The sequence below is a fragment of the Pseudorca crassidens genome, chromosome X (assembly GCF_039906515.1).
Source record: "Pseudorca crassidens isolate mPseCra1 chromosome X, mPseCra1.hap1, whole genome shotgun sequence".
Lineage (NCBI taxonomy): Eukaryota > Metazoa > Chordata > Mammalia > Artiodactyla > Delphinidae > Pseudorca > Pseudorca crassidens.
This window is the reverse complement of record NC_090317.1, coordinates 99,761,468-99,781,976: the sequence shown is the minus strand read 5'-3', so window position 1 is coordinate 99,781,976 and position 20,509 is coordinate 99,761,468. Positions and strand designations below refer to the sequence as shown.

The window sequence follows — 20,509 nt, the reverse complement described above, 5'->3', positions numbered from 1 at the left end:
AAAAGAGAGACAGAAAGAAGGAAGGAAATGATCTATTTGACCACCATGAAAATGATCATGTAACTTTAGAAAAACAGGTCACAAGATTCCAATTTCGGGTAAGATGGAGTAATCACACTCCAACTCGTCCTTCCTACCAAATGCAACTAAAAAACCTGAACAAAGTGCATTGAACAGCTATCTGAGGACTCTGAAAAGTAAACGTGGAGAAGAAGGCAGAATTTGAAGTACCACTGAATTGGTGGTGACGTTCCCCTGGGAAGAACTCAAGTCAGCCCAAATACAGAAGTAGACACTGGATGCTGAGAGGGTTCCAGAAGAATCTCTCTAGCTCTGGTTCAAAGAGTGGGAAAGAGGATTCCTAATGCTCAGAGAAAGTGGGGAAAATTCTCCAGTTTTTGCTTGTTTGCTGTCTTTGTTTTCTTGTGTCCCAGTCCCCAGGTAATCTTGTGGTAGCAATGGGCAGCTATAGCAATAGCAACATAGGTCTGCAGGCACCTAAGACTCTGGGTAAGGGGAACTTTTCTTATTGGAGAAGCTGTGGTCTCAAGAGGGTGGGGAGATCACCCATGGCTTTTTGCCCTTCTCTGTCTTCCCCTTGCTTGGTTTATTTTTCTCAAGCTTTTTTCTCTATTGTTCAGGGGACTGTAGGACAAGATCAAAAGGTCTAACATTCAAGGCATCAGAGTTCAAGAAGGAGAGAAGAAAGTGCAGTAGGATGCAGCTAAAGCGGTACTTAGAGGGAAATTTAGAGCACTAGACACTCATATTAGAAAAAAGGAAAGGTCTCAAAACAATAATCGCAGCTTCCACCTTAACAAATTAGATAAAGAAGAACAAAATAAATACAAAGGAAGAAGGAAATAATAAAGGTAAAAGCAGAAATCAATGAACACAATAGAGAAAAATCAATCAAACCAAAAGTCGATCCTTTGAAAATATTCATATAATTGATACAACTCTAGCAAGACTGACAAAGAAAAAGAAAGAAAGAAATTACCAATATCAGGAATAAAGCAGGGGATATCACTTCAGATACTATGTACAACTCTACACATAACTTTGACAACTTAGATGAAGTGGACCAATTCCTCGGAAATCACCAACTACCACGAATCACCCAGGATGAAATCAATAACCTGAATAGTCTCCAAATATTAAAGAAATTAAATTTGTAGTTGAAGTCTCCAGGTCCAGGTGATTTCACTGGTGAATTCTACCAAACACGTATAGAAGAAATAACACCAATTCTGCAGAATCTCTTCCAGAAAGTAGAAGAGGAGAAAACATGTCCAAATTCATTTTACAAGGCCAACATTATTCTGATGCCAAAACCAGATAAAGAAATTACAAGAAAATAAAACTACAGGACAATATCTGTCATCAACATAGATACAAAAGTCCCCAATATAATATTACCAGATAAAACTCAGCAGTACATAAAAAGGATAATATACCAACATCAAGTGTCATATACACTGTGAACGTAAGGCTGGCTTAATAGTTTAAAAAAATCAATCATGGGCTTTCCTGGTGGCGCAGTGGTTGAGAGTCCGCCTGCCGATGCAGGGGACGCGGGTTCGTGCACTGGTCCGGGAAGATCCCACATGCCACGGAGCGGCTGGGCCCGTGAGCCATGGCCGCTGAGCCTGCGCATCCGGAGCCTGTGCTCCGCAACGGGAGAGGCCACAGCAGGAGAGGCCCGCGTACCGCAAAATTAAAAAAAAAATCAAACAATAAAAGAAATCAATCAATGTAATCTACCACATTAACAGACTAAAGAAGAAAATTCACATGATCATATAATTGACACAGAAGAAACATCTGTCAAATTTTAACATCATGACAAAAACTCCCAGCAAACCAGGAAGAGATGAGAACTTCCTCAACCTGATGAAGAAAATCTACAAAAAGCCTACAATTAACATTATACTTCATGGTGAAAGATTGAGTGCTTTCCCCCTGTGACTGGGAATAATGCAAAAATAAATGCAAATAATAATCCACCCTCACCACTCTTATTTAACATTATATTGGTTGTCCTAGCCAGTGCAACAAGAGGAAGGAAGGAAGGAAGGAAGGAAGGAAGGAAGGAAGGCACATAGATTGGAAAGGAAGAAGTAAACTTGTCCCTATCCACAGGTGGCATGATTATTTATAAAGAAAATCCTAAAGAATCTATGAAATAACTCCTGAGGTTAGCAAGGTTGCAGTATACAAAGTCAAAACACAAAAATCACTTGTATTTCTATATACTAACAAAGAATAGTTAGAAAATGAATTTTTTAAAAATATCATTTCCAATAGCTCCAGAAAACAAAATACTTAAGTATAGTTGACTCTTAAACAACACGGGTTTGAACTGTGTGGGTCCACTTATGCAGATTGTTTTCAATAAATATATGGTCAGCCCTCCATATCTGTAGGTTCCGCATTGGCTGATTCAACCAACTCCATATCATGTACTATGTTTCTGAACTGTGGTTGGTTGAATCTATGGATACGGATTCTGCGGATATGGAGGGCCTACTATGGGACCTGAGCATCCACAGATTTTGGTATCAGCGGCAGGTCCTAGAAACTAATCCCTCGCAGATACCAAAGGATGACTATATAAATCTAAAAAAGCATATGCCAGACCTGTATACAAAAAACCTCAAAATGCTGATGAAAGAAATAAAAAATGATCTATATAAATGGAGAGATAACCGTGTTGGTGGATTAGAAGATTCAAAATAGTAAGGATGTTATATCTCCCCAAACTGATTAATAGATTTAACATAATTCCAATCAGAATCCCAGTGGGCTTTTTGGGTAGATGTAGACAAGCTTATTCTAAAGTTTATATGGAATTTTTAACCAAAACAATTTTGAAAAAGAAGAATAAAGCTGGAGGAAGCACACTACCCAATTTTAAGACTATTTACGAAGCTACAGTAATCAAAATAACGTGGTATTGCTGAAGCAATAGGCACACAGATCAATGGACCAGAATAAAGAACAAACAATCAGCAAAAAACCTGCCAATTAATTTTTGAAAAATGTGCAAAGTGAATTCAATGGAATTTATTATATGTCAAGTATACCTCAATAAAGCTGCTTTAAAAAAACAAAAACAAAAAAAAAAACAACCTGTGTAGGGACTTCCCTGGTGGTTCAGTGGCTAAGACTCCACGCTCCCAATGCAGGGGCCCCGGGTTTGATCCCTGGTCTCGGAACTAGATCCAGTCCTGCATGCCGCAACTAAAGATCCTGCATGCTGCAACTAAAGATCCCGCACGCCACAAAGATCCCGTACACGGCAACGAAGATCCCGCGTGCTGCAACTGAGACCCGGCGCAGCCAAATAAATAAATAAATAAATTCAAACAAAACAAAACCTGTGTATTCCTCTCACTGTTTTTTTTTTTTCATTTTAGGAATTTCAGGAATGTTAAATGCATGAAGGGGGCCTTTGGGATTCATAGAAATGGAAAATTATTTTTGATACTGCAGCTGTTCATCCAAGCTTCTTTATCCAAATTTAGAAACTAGGTGAAAAATATTCTGTTACTTACTCCTTATGTAATCAGTGTCCTTATTAAGCATTCAGCATTGAATTTAACATTAGGTCCTGGAGAAAAAATAATATATGAAAATGTAAAATAATCCATTTCAGATTACAAATGAATTCAAAGAAAAAATTAAGGTCAAAGTAAATCTCTTAGATATTGATAGTGCCAAGGAACAACTAAAGCTCTTTGTTAAGGGGCACAAATGATGCAAGTTCCTTGAAATGAAAGGACATAAGAACACTTGAGGGCAGAAAAAAGTAGGTAGTGGGAGATTTTTTAGGGAGACCTAAAAACCAGGCTGGCTTGGAAAAGCATGGTGGGAGACACCCACGTCCACTTGAGCTTACAGTAAATGACCTGCCTCAAATTGCTAGTGGCCAGTGGTTACCTAACAGTCATGGTCAGCAATCTGTGGGTGTCTGTCACATAAAGTCCAGTGAGGGAGAGAGAGAAAATGGCTAGTCAGCCCTCTACAAGGAACAGAAATGTATGCAAGTTGTTTTTTGGAAGTTCTAACCATAACTTATATTTGCACAGTGCATTACAGATCACTCCCCTAGGAGAGCAGGTGGCATTGTTCACATTTGGCAGATAAAAGCAGGAACGGGTTTGGTCAAGTTTATCCAGCTAGTAGGTGAATAATGATGTTGAGCATCTTTTCATATATCTTCTTTGGTGAAGTGTCTGTTAAAATATTTCCCCCACTCTTTAAACTGGGTTACCTGTTTTCTTATTGAGTTTAGAGAGCTCTTTATATATTCTGGATAAAAATTCTTTATCAGATATGTCTTTGCAAATATTTTCTCCAGTCTGTGGCTTGTCTTTTCATTCTCTTAACTTTGTCTATCAAAGAACAGAAGTTTTAAATTTGGATGAAGTACTTTTTTTTTTTTGCAGTACACGGGCCTCTCACTGCTGTGGCCTCTCCCGTTGCAGAGCACAGGCTCCGGACGCGCAGGCTCAGCGGCCATGGCTCACGGGCCCAGCCGCTCCGTGGCATGTGGGATCTTCCCGGACCGGGGCACGAACCCACGTCCCCTGCATCGGCAGGCGGACCCTCAACCACTGCGCCACCAGGGAAGCCCCCCTTTTTCTTTTTTTTTTTTTACTTTTTATAGCTCATGCTTTTGGTGTCATAACTAAGAAAGCCTTGTCTAACTCAAGTTTGTAAGGATTTTCTCCCACATTATCATCAAGAAGTTTTATAGCTGTAGTGTTATATTTAAATCTATGACCTATTTTGAGTTACCTCTTCTTTAATAAAGTGTGCCTTTGATGAAAATAAAGGAGAGAAGTACTAGGGAGTAAAGAACAAAGGTGACGCCAGTACCAGTCAGCATTGGGAAATGGACCTTGGATATTCCCAGGACTCCGCATTTATTCCGTTCTATGGACCTGCAATGAATCTGGGCATGCCACATCCTGTAGCTAAACAGCCTAATACATTTGGATAGCTAACCTGGGGTCCAGCAATTAATCAGAATGCTCCCAGGAAACATCCTGGGAAATTAAGCTCACATCTCCAATACACTCTTCCAAACCAGCTCTGTAGTGGATTGCTTGCAAAGTTGGCCACCAACAATTCCTCCCACCCTGCACATGTATACCACTCTTCCCATCTTAAGAGGTGGAATCTATCCACTACCACCACCACCCTGAAAGCAGCTGTGCTTAGCAATTTGCTTTGATGAATAGAACGTGACGGGAGTGACTGACGTGCCTAGGCCTTAAGTGTCCTGGCAGCTTTGGCTTTCATCCCCTGGGAAGCCATCTGCATGTTAAAAAGTCCATTTACTCTGCTGGGGAGAAAGGCAACTGTGGGGGGGGGGGGGGGAAGAGAGAGAGAGAGAGAGAGAGAGAGAGAGAGAGAGAGAGAACATAGAGAATAGGAGACTGTAAAGAGGTAGAGAGAGAGGCCCAGCCGGCCCAGCCATTCCGGTCATCCCAGATGAAGTGCCAGACACAGGAGGGGAGCCATCTTGGATCTGCCAGCCCCATATGAGCTGGCCCGGCCAACATCACATTAAGCAGAGATGAACCATCCCCACTGAGCCCTGCCCAAACTGCAGAACCATGGACAAATAAATGGTGGTTGCTGTTATAAGTCACTAAGTTTTAGGATGGTTTCTTACACAGCAATAGCTAACTGAAACACTCCTCAAGCTTCCTCGTAGAAGTCTGCCTTACAGTTCGCTTCCTAACCTAGACAGCTCTATTCAGCAGGCATCAATTCAGCAGTAGAAAGAACTCTGAATCTTGGGTTACGTTCCAGCTGAGCCATTATTTGTGTGAATGCCCCCAGAAGACTCTAAGATAAGGTGCAGGTGGTTCATTTGGGAGGCATCCCGGGAGGCACACTCACAATGACAGACTGGGGAAGAGAGGCAGGGAAGGGAGGAAACTCAATAAACGTACCGCTGGCTGGGCAACCGTGGCTCCATCCTACTGGGGACTCTTCCTCCCTCTTTTGCATCCAAACCTCAGCTTTATGTAATTTCTTTCCCCATTAAGGCTACTCCTCCACTTTTAACTTTATTTCATCCAGGAAAAGAAAATAATAGTGGTAAGGTGGGGGACTGGTAAGAGAGTGACCCCCGCCAGGCATGAGGTCTCAGAGATGTCCCTGCTTCTACAGTTGCTTCACCTGAGAGGATGCTCCATCCTCCATTCAAGCTCTTTTGCACAAGACCCCATAGGGACAACTTTAGGCAGAGTTGATGGTACCCACCGTCCCCAGGCCCTCCGCCTTGAATTAGCAGAGACAATTAAGACAGCATGTGGCTTGCGCCATTTTAATTTTGGTCATATTTTACACGGCTAACAAAAAGAAAGTTAAAAGGATAACTTTTATAAATGAAGGCATTACCCTTGTCCAAGGGAAATTTTTTTTTTCCCAGTTTAGTCTCCTTCTATTATTTAATTTTCGGCTCATTGTCTAAAGCTGGAAAAGAGGCAAAACAGGAAAAAGGCACCTAACTCTGTGGAGATCAGCACAAAGCAAAGGCCCTCAGCAAATGCCAACTCCGGTTCCCACCAAGGGCATTCCCGAAGCCCTGGAGGCTGACTGTTGGCATTCAACACAGTCAGAACCAAAAAAGGTCTAGCCTTTAAAGTAAAACCAGACAGCGGAACAAAAGCAACAGCGTATGTGGTCTTCCAAAGGCTCAACTGTCCTCCACAGAGGTCAACTGAGACACAGACACAGTCAAAATCCAAGAAGGGAGCGAGGCTGCAGCGAGGCCTTCAGCAGAAGGTTCCTGATCGAGGCACTGGCTGAGGGAGACTCTGAGGCTGGATTCGAGCTCTCTCTTGCTCCATATTCACACTGGGGGGCCATCACATCACCTCTGTTTCCTGGCAAACGTGGTGCTTCTGCTTCTTTACAATTCTGCTCAGAAGGCGAAACCGCATCGAGAAGCTGCCTCACCTCCATTTAAACAAAGATACAGAAAAGATCTGGGCAGCAGAACTCGGGGGATTCCTCTCACCTTCAAGCTCGAGCCTCACTGCCACTGGGATTTTCAAACTAAGTGACAGTACAGCATTGACAAACTCTCTGATGGCAAAGAAATGAAAAGCGTTCACCTGCAGGTCCAAGGCTGTAACACCACTGGCCCTGATAGCAAAGGAGAAAGTTCTAGAATGAAAGGGAGGGAGCTGAGCTCTGAGAAGGAACGCACAGCTACCCTGGGCTAAGAGGCTCTGTCTGGGGACAAACCACTTCCTCAGATCTGAAAGCTTCCTGAGACTTTCCATGGACAGAAAGAGGGCCACTCACTGTGGGCAAGGGCACCAGCAAAAGCCACTTGGACCTCACTGACTTGGAAAGATGGGTTTGGGATTTGCACGAGGAAATTCTGCAGAAGAGGAAAGAAGAGTATTCTGAAAGGAGACAATGTTTAGAGGAGGAGAGAAATACATCCCAATGGCTGCTCCCAGCTTTCTTCACATTTTAATACACAAAAATGTTGCAAAGAACACAACGTTTACAACAGCCAAACGTTGGCAGCTTTCAACTGGAGTAAACTTCTTTTAACCAAGTAGGCACAGAACTGCCTAGCAGGCCAGAAGTGGGACAGATGGTGTTACCCAAAGATTTTTTTTTTTCGTTCTTTCCCCTCTTTATAGCCTGCAGTGCTCACTGCCACCAGTAAATGCTCCAGGCAATTCAATGTCATCTTCCCAAAGGACCTGTGCTGAAACCCAAAACACAGTTCCCTTTAAAAACAACAAATAAGAAACACTAGTCTATTAAGATGCTGTGAGAAAATAACTTGGAAATGTCCACACCAGTGGTTCTCACACTCGAGCGGGCATCAAAAGCACCTAGAGAGTTTGTTACAACACGGTTGCTGGCCTACCTTCCCCCAGGCCCAGCTTCTGATTCAACAGCTCTGGGGTGGGGCATGAGAATTTATGCATCTATTAAGTTTGTAGGTACTGCTGTTGCCGGTGGTCTGAGGACCACACTTTCAGATTCTGTGGTCCTTGTTATTTGTTCTCTCCCAGAGGGGAACAATTACGTTAGCATATCGATGACCCTGAGCCATCCTGCAGTAAAGAAACCTACGGAACTTATTTACCATGCATTCTGCTGCCCATAGAACATCTAGGAATCTCTCTGGGAAGCAGCGCTTCAAGGAAGCCACTTTGGGAAAATGTTCTACTAGGGATGGTCCTGACCAGCAGAAAGATCACAGGCTCCTGAAGGAACAGCCACCAGCAAGAGGCAGACAGCCAAGTCAAAGCCTCAGCAGCGATCGGGGTAAGGGGCAGTGAAGGGCTTCAGGCCACACCATAGAGCAGGACTGTGGCAGGGCAGCAGGTCTGGAGAGCCCCGAGCCTGCGGTCCAGAAACCCATGCAGCATCCAGGACGTTTCAGGAGGTAGCCAAGGCCAGTCTGCCTACAGCTTTGGATCAGGACCCTAGGCCTTGGCCAAGAATTGGTGAGAATAAACGGTCCCAGTTTCTAGAGGCTATCAGGAGGTTACCAAGCCTCAAACAGAGAGAATGAAACACCCAGTTATCTGTCAGATAAATGTGTTCAGGGCTAGTTATAGCATGCGGGCCTAGGCATCTTAAAAGACCCCCTGACTAAGGCCGAGACGAGTCCTGAGCTGAGCATCATGGTGAAGGCGCAGGAGCCACAAACACTTAGGGATCTTGTTAAAGGGAGGCTCTGATTTCATAGGTCTGGTTTCTACATGACTGTAGAGCTCCCTGGCCAAGCAGGTCTCAGTCTATACTCTGAGTAGCAAGGCCCTAATTAAGGGGTTGGCAAACTATTTCTGTCAAGAGCCAGAGAGCAGATACTTTCAGCTTTGCAGGCCATATGTTCTCTGTCACAACTACTCAACTCAGCCACTTATCACCAAGTAGCCACAGACAACACCCAAACAAATGAGTGTGGCTGGGTTCCAGTGGCACTGATATCTAAATTTCAGATAACTGTCACGTGTTACGAAGTAGGCTCCTTTTGATTTTTTTCAACCACTTGAAAATTTTAACACCATTCTTAGCTCACTGGTCATACAAAACCAGGAGTTGGGGTGCTGTGGCTTGGCAAGACTTAGTTTGCAGACCCCTACCACAGATTGCTGCTCTCCCCACCCCAGGTCTGCCAAAGCAAGACACACAGAGGAGGGGGGATCAGGGAAACCTCATCTCACCAGACTCCCTGGGTAATCCCGATGAAGCCTGTCCAGATATTGGGTTGGCCCAAAAGTTCGTTTGGGTTATTCCATACCATCTTACGGAAAAACCCGAACAAACTTTTGGGCCAAGCCAATACCACTGCTGGGCTGGGAACTACTTATTCACTCAAAGCCCTGAAACGGTGGGAGGGCCCCCCTTTTAGTGCTAACAGTTCAGCCTTCCTGACTTGCCCAGTTCAGGGGGAGTTGGGGGGCTTCACATGAGGGGTGGGGTGTGCTGTCCTGACTTCCCCATTGGTGTCAATCTCACCCATCCTCCAAGGGGCTGCCTTCTCCCTAAGCCCGGCGGCGTCGGTCTCTGGCACAAAGATGTGTAGCCCCTGTGTCTTTAAGGGTTGGTCAGTTGCAGAAATTCTCAATCCCAGGACAGGGTTTTGCTAGAGAGGCAGGGACCGCCCTAATCACACTCGTGTGGCCTTTTTTTTTTTTTTTTTTTTTTGCGGTACGCGGGCCTCTCACTGCTGTGGCCTCTCCCGTTGCGGAGCACAGGCTCCGGACGCGCAGGCTCAGCGGCCATGGCTCACGAGCACAGCCGCTCCGCGGCATGTGGGATCTTCCCGGACCGGGGCACGAACCCGTGTCCCCTGCATCGGCAGGCGGACTCTCAACCACTGTGCCACCTGGGAAGCCCTGTGTGGCCTTTCTTAAAGAGCTGCAGTTATTTCTAAGCTGCAGCTGAGCTGCTGGGCAAAGGCACGTGAGGACCCTGTTACCCATCACCGAAGATGTGCTTTGCTATTGCTGGCCGCACTCCAGGCAGGAGGACTTCAAAGGAGATGAAGTCGAGTGCACCCCGAAGAGTTGGGTTTGTTTTTGAGTTAGAAGAGGGAGCAGAAAACGAAAGTCTGTACACGCTTATCTCAGGAATGTCGGGGACTTAGGAAAGGAAGTCTAGAAGATGCCATGATGACGGCAAAGCCAAGGGAAGAAGGGAGAGAGGAGGGAGGACAGCTATTTGGCGGCCCTTATAAACAGGCCAGCCACTCCGTCTTGGCAAAGGGCTGAATTCACCCAGCGGACCAGTCCTTCTCAAATTTCACTGTGTATAAGAATCATCTGCGGGACCTTGTTGAAATGCATACGCTGATTCACTAGGTCTCGGGTGGGGCCTGAGCTTCTGACTCGCTTGCTAGGCTCCCAGGTGACCCAAGGATTCAAGCTCGCGAGGATGCCGCTGACACACAAGCACAGCTTTTTGTTTTGTTTTTCTTTTTAATAGAAGCAAACTGTCAAAGCACATGGCGCCCACAGCTCTTTCCCACCTGGGGCTGAGCTACGGACACCCAGGACTGCAGCACAGATGGGTGTCCAGGGAGTTGTCTACACCACAGCACCCACCATCACACCCGTCCAAAGAGCAGGCGGGGTCTCACACCGTGCTGCCCTCCACTCTTTAAGTCTTGAGTTCTGGGCCTGCCTCTCTATCCTTTTCCTACTCAGCACAAAGTCTGTCCCCTGACCAAGCCCTGTGCCCACGCATTACACGTGCCTAGACAAGGCATCTTTTTCTAATCCACCCAAAGGCACCTTATGGACTAGCCGCGCCCTGCAGCCAGCAGTGAGAGGGTGGCAGGCATCCTTAGATGACTCTCGCCAATATCCTGCCACAGCTGGCAGCACAGACACTGCTTTGTCACTCAACCCTTGAGTGGATGCTGTTAATGAACTGAGCTTTCATGACATCACTTAACCAAAAAGACAGATAATCTCAAGAGCTGATAAAAATGTAGAGAAATCAAAACCATCACACACTGCTGGTGGGAATGTAAAAGGGTACAGTCACTTTGGAAAACAGACTGGCCGGTCCCCAAATGGCTAAACACAGAGTTACCATATGACCCAGCCATTCCACTCCTAAGGATCTACCCAAGAGAAATGAAAACATAGTCCACACAGAAACTTGTATATGAATATTCACTGCAGCATTACTCGTAATAACCCAAAAATGGAAGCAACTCAAATGTCCATCAACTGATGAACAGATAAAATGTGGTCTGTCCATACAATGGAATATAATTCAGCCATAAAAAAGGAGTCAAGTACTGATACCTGCTACAATATGGATCAATCTTAAAAACATTATGCTAAGCAAAAGAAGCCAGACACGAAAGGATACTGTGTGATTCCATTTATATGGAACGTTAAAAATAGGAAAATCTAGAGACGGAAAGTACTTCCGCAGTTGCCTAGGGCTACGGAGAGGGTGTGGGGAGCAATGGCTAAAGGGTGTGGAGTTTCTTTGGAGGGTAATGAAAATGTTCTAAAACTGTGATGGATACACAACTCTGAATATACTACAAGTCACTGAAGTGGTTTAAATGGGGAAATGGTATGTGGATAATATCACAATAATGCTGTTAAAAACAGCATGACCTATCAGCTGGGGTGCTCAAAGCAAGTGGCATAGAGAGGGATCCTTTGGGACCTCGACAAGACGGGGCAAGGGCTAGCTCTGGGGCAGCAACTTCTCAGAGCCCTGAGGAACACCCAAGCAGCCCCGGGTGTGAGACTCTGAGATTGCGGCCAAGTGTTGGTATGAACAACCACGCGGAAATACACCAGGGCGCGGCTCTGGGAGTGCCCGAGGTGCCACTGATCCTTGCCTGCCTATCCCTGGTGCCCGGCCCGATGCCTAATGTGTAGTGGCTGCTCAGAAACTGAACTCTGTCCCTGCCTGTGGAGGAAAGGGAATCCTGGAGTCGGGGGACTGAGTTCTAAGGCCAGCTCTGCTTCTAACTCCCCGTGTGACCCCAGACAAATCCCTTCCACTCACTGAACCTCAGGGACTCATCACTGAGACGTGGGGAGTTCCGTCTCGGGCGCCCTCCCAGGCTGAGATGCCACATGAATTAGGTGGCCCATGCAGGGGAGCCTGGATGTGGATGAGAAGCTCCTGTGGGCATCTAGATAGAGCCCGAGACACCCAATCAGCAGGTCAGTCCCGGCCAGAGGTGTGCTCCCTTACAGATTTCACCGAGACCCACCGAGAGTCCCCCGGGGGCCAGGCTCCCTGCTCGGCCACAAGGGCACAGAATGAACAAGACCCCAGTGCCTGCCCACGTGGCTGAGGCCGTCGGGTCCGTGAGTAGCTCCTGGTGAAATAGTATGACCCTCCTCTTTGAAAAGCGGACTTCGAGTCGAAGTGGAAACAGGATTTCAACCTCAGATATTTAAAGGAACCGGAGACTTTGTGTGGCAAATGCTGAGTCAGTGGCAACAAGTCTGTCAGAGTTCCTAGAGGGAACGGCCACACTGGGGGCAGAGTCTCAGAAGGCCGGGGACGTGGCCAGGCCACCGCTTCCTCACCCCTCCACCAGGGGCCTGCCAAAGCTCGGCTCAATTCTCGCTCGCCCCATGGCCCTCATTGAACCAGTGTTTTGGAACATTCTTGAATCCCTGGGACTGGTAGGGTCATCAGCTCAGCCACCCACACAGCTAGCGGCAGGCCAGAGGCATTCAGCAGAGGGTCCTGGGCTGCGCTCGGTATGGAAGAGATAGATGTTCATCAGCCCTAACTGGGCAGACGCTGCAAAGAGCCAGTGACAACAGGGGGAACAGCATGGAACCCATCACACAACAGGTCACTGTAAGAGCAGGGCAGAAGAAACAGGGCAACGATCTTCCAAGGCCAAGGCAGAAAGTCCACCCCCAAATTCTATAATTGGATCTATTACTCATTAAAAAAAAAAAGCTTTAAAACCAATATACTCAATTTACAACACCAAACCTCTGGGATAATCCAAGCCACTATGTCCAAACCCATTTATCTTCTCCCTGGAGAACAACGTATAAAGAGGCATGCAGTATGAGCTAAGGATTACGGGGCAGTGAATCACTCAGCTCGGGAATGATGACTCCAGAAGTTTCTGAGCCTAGAGTGTGCCCGTAAGACCCACGTGCAACCAATTATCATCTGGGCAACTTGGGAGCTCAGCAAAGCTACCAGCGACTTTTCTCTCAAAGAAGCTTTATCCTTAAATCTTTTATCTGAAAAATCCTGCCCCCTCCCCCCAAAGTCCCTGGTGTTTCTGTCTCCTAGAAGATTGTCCTGGGGCGATTTGAAATTCAAGAGCCTCAGCAATTAACTATGCTCCAACTTGTTGCCTGTCCAAATGGATCTTTCGTTCAGAGTCCTGCCAATTGCCTCTGATACCTCGCCTTTCTTTCTCTTTGGGGATTAGCAGCTTGGAAATTCTGGTTAAATCCTGCAGGGATATTGAAACAGAATGTGTTGATTCCCTGTCACAATTACCTCAATCATTCAATCAACCCACAAATATCCACTAAAGATCCTGCCCCTAGTCCCAGACACTGTGCTAAGTGACACCGTGCTGTGCCAAGATGCCAGCCCAGACCTGCAGGTAATTACCACCTATGATTAGGACTGTTTTGTTTGGTGTCAATTTTTAAATGAGGAGAATGGGAAATTGTACCGCTGGTTATAATTCCGGAGGCCACCTGATCATTGGTTCAAAGTTCCCCTACTCTGGCAACTTCATCGTACTTTCTATGTTGACTTTTGTGCCCATTAAGTGCACATTCTCTCATAGAATTCACAAAAGTATCTGGTGAGGAGTGATTTTGAATTGGGATAGGGCCTTCTCCCCAGAAAAAGAACACCCACACAGATTTTTGTTTCCAATTTCAAAATGTTCTTAGAGAAGGAAGCCCAGAGACACCCTGCATTAACCTTCCTTGGGCCTGTAGTTGTCACTACCACTGGCATCAGCATCGCTCAACATCACTCTGCAATCTCCGGGCCCAGGGTTCCTGCGTGGCTCCTCTCTGTGCTTCACAGGGCTTGTGGACCCATCTGTGTTATAATATTTACCCCCATGGATAACCTGGTGTCTATTTCCCCACAAGACAGAAAGCTATTGACAGAAGGAATTCCCTACCGTTTTCATCCTAGTATCCCATGCACTCCATCCTTCCATGTCCACTTTAAAAAGAAAGTCTCTGGATAGAGCCAAGGTTCCAAGAGAGCAGGCAGAATTCATATATCCAAGAGAAAGATCCAGGCTTAAAAGATGCCATAAACAATGGCCAATAAAAGCCGACAGTCAAGAAATCACACAATCAAGAACTGAGGACTAATACAACATTGTAAATCAACCATACTCCGATAAAAGTTAAAAAAAAAAAAAAGAACAGAAGGGCTGGCTTGAGAAATTCCTTATGAACTGGAACCCAGGCAAGGCGATTATTCACACTGCTATTTGGAAATGAATCCTTAACCTGGGTATTGATCATAATTTGGCTGCTAGAATTTCAGACTACGTTACAACCTGGCAAGTCAATCTTCTTCTCGTGAAACTCGATCTTCACTTTCAATTACCCATTTGAGTTGCATTCTCTGAAAGGGGAATTGATGTAGCACACATATTTGCGTTGACTAAGGAAACCATTCAACCCCTTTGGAAGGGGCTCTAGCAAAGCGGCCAACAAAAATAATAAATGCAAACTCCGGCTTGTGGCTGCAGTGTCTCTCATCTTACAAACCCCAGCGGAGAAGGTTATTGCTCAAAGGGAGGGTGTTCACGGATTTAAAAGCAAACGTCTACAGCCAGCAAGGCATCGTCCCTGTGTATGTAGGTTCATGGTGGCACAAGCCCTGTTTACCTGCACGCGTGTTTCTCTCAGCTCCTCCGGCCAATGGTCTGTCACCCGAATTGCAGGAACTATTAACTCGATAAGTACAAATATCCACTTGGCTCCAGGGTCTTGGCTAGGCACCGTGGGAAATACAGAGGGGTAAGACAGAGCAGTGCCCTTCCTTCATGAGCTCAGAATCTACAAGCGTAAAGGAATGCGTAGCTCATTGTAAGGTATGGCATGTATGATAAATATCACACGAGAGATATGAAACACCGTGGGTGTTTAAAGGAAGGCAGAAGCTTCCCAATCAAAGGATCAAGTAAAAGTTTCATCGAACTGGGGGGTGTCGCTGGACAATGGGCAGAATTTAGACACACATGTGGCTGCGGGGAAGCATTCCAGGTGCAGAAAGCAGTAATCACCAAAAAGAGGGAAAATGGGACTCCAGGTGCATAAAAACAGGTAGTCTACTTTAGCCAGATTTTAGGAAGCCAGGAGAGAAGGACTGGAAAATTAGGCTGTGGCCAGCTGCCCTGTTTTTTTTTTATAAATTTATTTATTTATTTTATTTTTGGCTGTGTTGGGTCTTCGTTGCTGCGCACGGGCTTTCTCTAGTTGCGGCGAGCAGGGGCTACTCTTCGTTGTGGTGTGTGGGCTTCTCACTGCCGTGGCTTCTCTTGTTGCGGAGCACGGGCTCTAGGCGCGCGGGCTTCAGTAGTTGTGGCACGCAGGCTCAGTAGTTGTGGCTCGTGGGCTCTAGAGCGCAGGCTCAGTAGCTGTGGTGCACGGGCTTAGCTGCTCCGCGGCATGTGGGATCTTCCCAGACCGGGGCTCGAACCCTGTGTCCCCTGCATTGGCAGGCAGATTCTTAACCACTGCGCCACCAGGGAAGTCCTGCTCTATGTTTTTGAGTAGAGCAATGCGATCAAAACAGTACTAACGTTGCCTCAATTTTAAAAATTAGAAATAAAATGTTAAAAAAAAAACAGTACTGAAGTAAAGCTGTACTTAAAAGAACAGTATCTGGCCATAAAAAGTAGAATGAGTTGCTATAAGAGAGACTAAAAGTGAGAATGTTATAGAAATCACCAAAAAGAAAAGGGCAATATTTCAACTACAGTGTGAGGAAGGTCTGAAGACGGTGCTTTAGCGATGGTTTCTGGTGTCTCTTTCAGCTCACAAATCTGGGAAATGAGGAACAGTAATAGCAGGATACCGTACTGAAAGTGTTATCAATAAGAAAATGCCAGTTGAAAATGCCCTGCTCTCCCCAGCATTTTCCTTTTTAATGCAGAGGAATTTTGTCAGCTGATTACATGTTTTAAACCCAAATAGAAATATCTAGCCTAACCTGCTCCTAATGTGACTTTAATTGTATATCCTGAGCCAGGTGTTCAGTTCCTAATACTTATCTCCAAATGTGGCATTTTAAAAGACTGCTTTGGCTGGTGTGCTCTGGTTTGGCTTTTAGCCAACCCCACTCGGTTTTCCTGGCTGGTGAAACCACACTACTTTACCAGTTTTCTCCAGGCATCAGATTCATGGAGCTTTTCTTAGTTGGCCATAGCGTTCATCCTCCATCTTCAGCCTTGCTTGCAGAAGGAGGTGCAGTGAACCTCCAAAATCTCAGATGTAAATGAGGCTTCAAGAGTTCAGGGCTTCCCTGGTGGTGCAGTGGTTAAGAATCCGCCTGCCAATGCAGGGCACACAGGTTCAAGTCCTGGTCCGGGAAGATCCTACATGCCGCGGAGCAACTAAGCCCGTGTGCCACAACTACTGAGCCTGCACTCTACAGCCCGCGAGCCACAACTACTGAGCCCACGTGCCACAAGTACTGAAGCCTGCACGCCTAGAGCCTGTGCTCCACAACAAGAGAAGCCACTGCAATGAGAAATCCGCACACTGCAACGAAGAGTAGCCCCCGCTCGCCGCAACTAGAGAAAGCCCGTGCGCAGCAATGAAGACCCAAGGCAGCCAAAAATAAATAAAATAAAAAGAGTTCATTTAAGAACATAATAAAACGGAAATGCAAAGCAAAACCACAATGAGGCAGCGCCTCACACCTGTCAGAATGGCTATTATCCGAAAGACAAGAAACAGCAAGTGTTGGCAAGAATGTGGAAAAAAGGCAACCCTTGTGCACTGTCGGTGGGAATGTAAATTGGTGCAGCCACTATGGAAAACAGTATGGAGGTTCCTCAAAAAACTAAAAATACAGCTACCATATGATCCAGCAATCCCTCCTCTAGGTATTTATCCAAAAGAAATGAAAACAGGATCTCAAAGAGGTATCTGCATCCCCATGTTTACTGCAACATTATTCACGAGAGCCCAGTTACGGAAACAGTCTAAGTGTCCATGAACCGATGAATGGATAAAGAAGATGTGGTATACACATACAATGGAATATTATCCAGCCATAAAAAAAAAGAATGGAACGTTGCCATTTGCGACAACATGGATGGACCTAGAGGGCATTATGCTAAGTGAAATAAGTCAGAGAAAGACAAATACCGTATGATCTCACTTAATATACTGTGGAATCTAAAAAATGAAACAAACAAGCAAAACCTAAGCTCATAGATACAGAGAACAGACTGGTGGTTGCCAGAGGGGAGGGGGAGTGGGGAGTGGGCGAAATGGGTGAAGGGGATCAAAGTGTACAAACTTCCAGCTTTAAAATAAATAAGTCATGGGATGTAATGTACAGCATAGTAACTATCGTTAATAATACTGTATTGAGAGTAGATCTTAAAAGTCATCCCAAGAAAAAAGAATTTTGTAACTACGTACAGTGATCGATAGCAACTAGACTTACTGTGGTCACCATTGTGCAGTGCATACAAATATCGAATCACTATGTTATACACGGGAAACTAATGTGTTATATGTCAATTATACCTCAATAAAAGCAAAACCAAAGAACAGAGTAAGAATACTATCTTATAGGCATACAAACGCAATCCAACACAGACAACTTTGCTATGAATTTTCCATACATTTCATGTGGGTTTTTATAGACACTGCGTCTTTGCTAGGCCACAAAGAATAAATCAGAGAGCCAGAAAAGCTGCATCAGATTCAAAGATGGAAGAACTCCAGAGACCTTCTAGAAGTGGGAATGGGAATGATTTACTCTCTCTCTGACAGATTTGCTATTAAATCTCAGATGTTTATATAAGTGGGGGAGGGGAGATGCCGATGGGGCCCTAGATCCCCATCTCCCTCTTTCAGAGGTTCCTGATTCCAGGCCTCTTACCAGAGACACAATGTCCACTTGCTGAGAGACTGCCTCTGAAATGATCTTCAAAATCTCTCTGTCACACAGCACTTAGGGTGAACTCAGCTGACATGATTCGCCTCAGGACCCACAGGCCTAGAGAGTCTCCCCTCCCCAGCCTTCCGAAACCTCTGGCTTGGACTGAAATACCCTCCGTTGGAATCAACAGCCCCAGCAGAGCACATTTCCTGAAAGACCTCATTGGGATGTGCCAACTTGGGGGAAGCCTGCAGGCTGGCGCCAGAGGGAGCTGGGCCAGCCAGGGCCAGTTCCCAAAAGTAGTGAGCGCCCAAGCTGGAAACCCACGATTCTGTGGGTGGCTGGGTCCTGGCAGCAAGCTACGCTGTATAAGGGTAGAAGCTGAGGGAAGGAGAGCAGAGGGCAGGGTGAGGGAAGGGAGGAAGGTCAAATGGAAAGAGAGAAGAGGCCCCTTGACTGAGGAAGGCTCTGCCAGACAGATGTACAGGCGGCTTAGAGACGCCTCCCAGTTCAGCAGGAAAGGCTGCTTCTAGCTTCTCAACTTCTCCCCCTGCACCCTGTCCAGTACTGGCTTGCCCCTCCCCTCTACCTTCATATTAACCCGACTCCTGCTTGGGGGGTGGGGGCACTAACCTGCCCGGGGAACAGGGGGCTGGCCCTTGCCTGGCACAGAGGATAAAGTCTCCTTTCCACTTTGCCCTGAATCAGTTCCTACCAAAAAGCTTAACACTTACAACAGTTCAAAACGCAAATGTTCCTCACTTTACACGTTTGATTCATTCATTCATAAGGGGATGTGCAAGGAATTTCCAGCAGCCATCCCTACATCTCCCACGCATGCCATCTGGGAACCCTCCCCCCTCCATCCTTCACCCAGAACTCGGTAGGTTCGTTTCTCAGACCCCAGACTTAAACCACCCACAGTGTTGAAAGTAAAGCCAGATATTTGCCCGCCACGTCACCCACTTTCCCATTAACACTAAACTAAAATGTGTCCATGGATTTCCTCTCCGGGGCGACAGGGGTGCATCCATGTTCCCCAGCTCCCCCGAAGCTCTTTGCTATCTTAAGACTCTTGGATGAGGGAGTCAGCTGGACCTTTTTAAAGGGCATCTCCAAAGAAGGTTTTGTCCACACCAGAAGAGTTCTAATAAGTACCAGGGTCCCCTTAGATGCTACAGACCACGCCCCCCAGCAACAAGAAGCCACACCCCCTGTCTAGCAGAGCCCGCGTGTGTAGTCCTCTTTCCCTGGGGCTAACCAAGCGACTGCCACATGTCACCGCTCTCAGCTGGCACCTCTCTCCCGGAGGTGCAGACTTTCTCGGAATCCCCAGCAGGGGGGGTTGGGGGATGCGGGAGAGGCTCCGCCCGGGCCTTCCACGAGAGTCTTTTACTGTGGCTCGTGCCCTGCAGCCCCAAGGGGTGGCCTGGGGCCTCGAGTTGGAGGGGGTAGGGGCTCCTTCCAGGATGAGCTGCCAGCCACCTGGTCCCTGGCCGCAGGCAACTGTGTGAGAGGCAAAACTCCGGCGGGGTGAGAAAGTAACCCGCGGCCAAACTTCTCCTGGTCGCCTCCAGCGCCAACGGGGGTTTGATTGGTCCCCCTGGAACCCCAGGCGCAGAGGGTCCTCCAGCTCACGGCGCCCGGCGACGGGATGACAGTCGGCTCTCCCCTCCTGGTGCCCGGACGCGAGCCCCGTTCCGCGTCCCCCGCTCCCCCGGGCGGCGAAAGACGAAGTCCGCGCAAACAAAGGGCGCCCCGCACCACCCTCCGGACCGAGCCGAGGGTCCCGGCGCCCAGCTGGGGAGGCTGGCCCGCCTACCCTACCTGGGAAGCCGCGGCTCGGCGGGACTCGAAGCAGCAGCAGCAGCAGCAGCAGCGGCAGCAGCGGCAGGAGCGCGGGCCGGAGTGCGGGGCTCCCCATGGCGCGCCCGGCGCTGCGCTCGGCTCGGCTGCGCGGCGCGCTTCCCGGGGGCGGGAGGAGACCAACCCGACCGAGGGGCTGCGCGCGGCTCGCGGAGGCCAAGCTGGAAAACTCCTCCTCTCGCCTGTCTCCCTCCCTCCCGCCCGCCCGGGGCCGGCCCTCCTTCCTCCGCCTCCCCGGAGCGCTGGCGCGGCTGGGGCTCCGACCCACCCCCCTCTTTTTGTGCCAGCGCTTCTTCTGGAAGCGGGGCTGACACTCCCGCACCCGCTCTGGGGGCCTGAGCGCGCCAGGGGCGTGCCCTAGCAAACCAGATTATCCTAAAATATCTTTTTGTTCCCCAATTGCGCGCCCTTTCACCACGAATACACACACTGGTGGCCCAAACACCTCCCAGATCCGGGGCCCCTACCACAAGGTCATCTGTGCAGAAAGCTACGTGAGTCACACGGAAAGAGAAGG

The 20,509-nt window shown here is 47.4% G+C and overlaps 1 protein-coding gene across 2 annotated transcripts in view; it reads right to left on the bottom strand.

Annotated features, from left to right (window-relative positions):
* Positions 1 to 20,143, bottom strand: part of SRPX (sushi repeat containing protein X-linked) — a 100,512-nt gene extending 80,369 nt beyond the window's left edge. For both annotated transcript variants that reach the window (XM_067722586.1, XM_067722587.1), the window contains exon 1: positions 19,954 to 20,143. In XM_067722586.1, the coding sequence (XP_067578687.1) occupies positions 19,954 to 20,050 (97 nt within the window). In that variant the 5' untranslated portion in view covers positions 20,051 to 20,143. The remainder of the gene's footprint in view (positions 1 to 19,953) is intronic.
* Between the last annotated feature and the right edge of the window lie 366 nt (positions 20,144 to 20,509).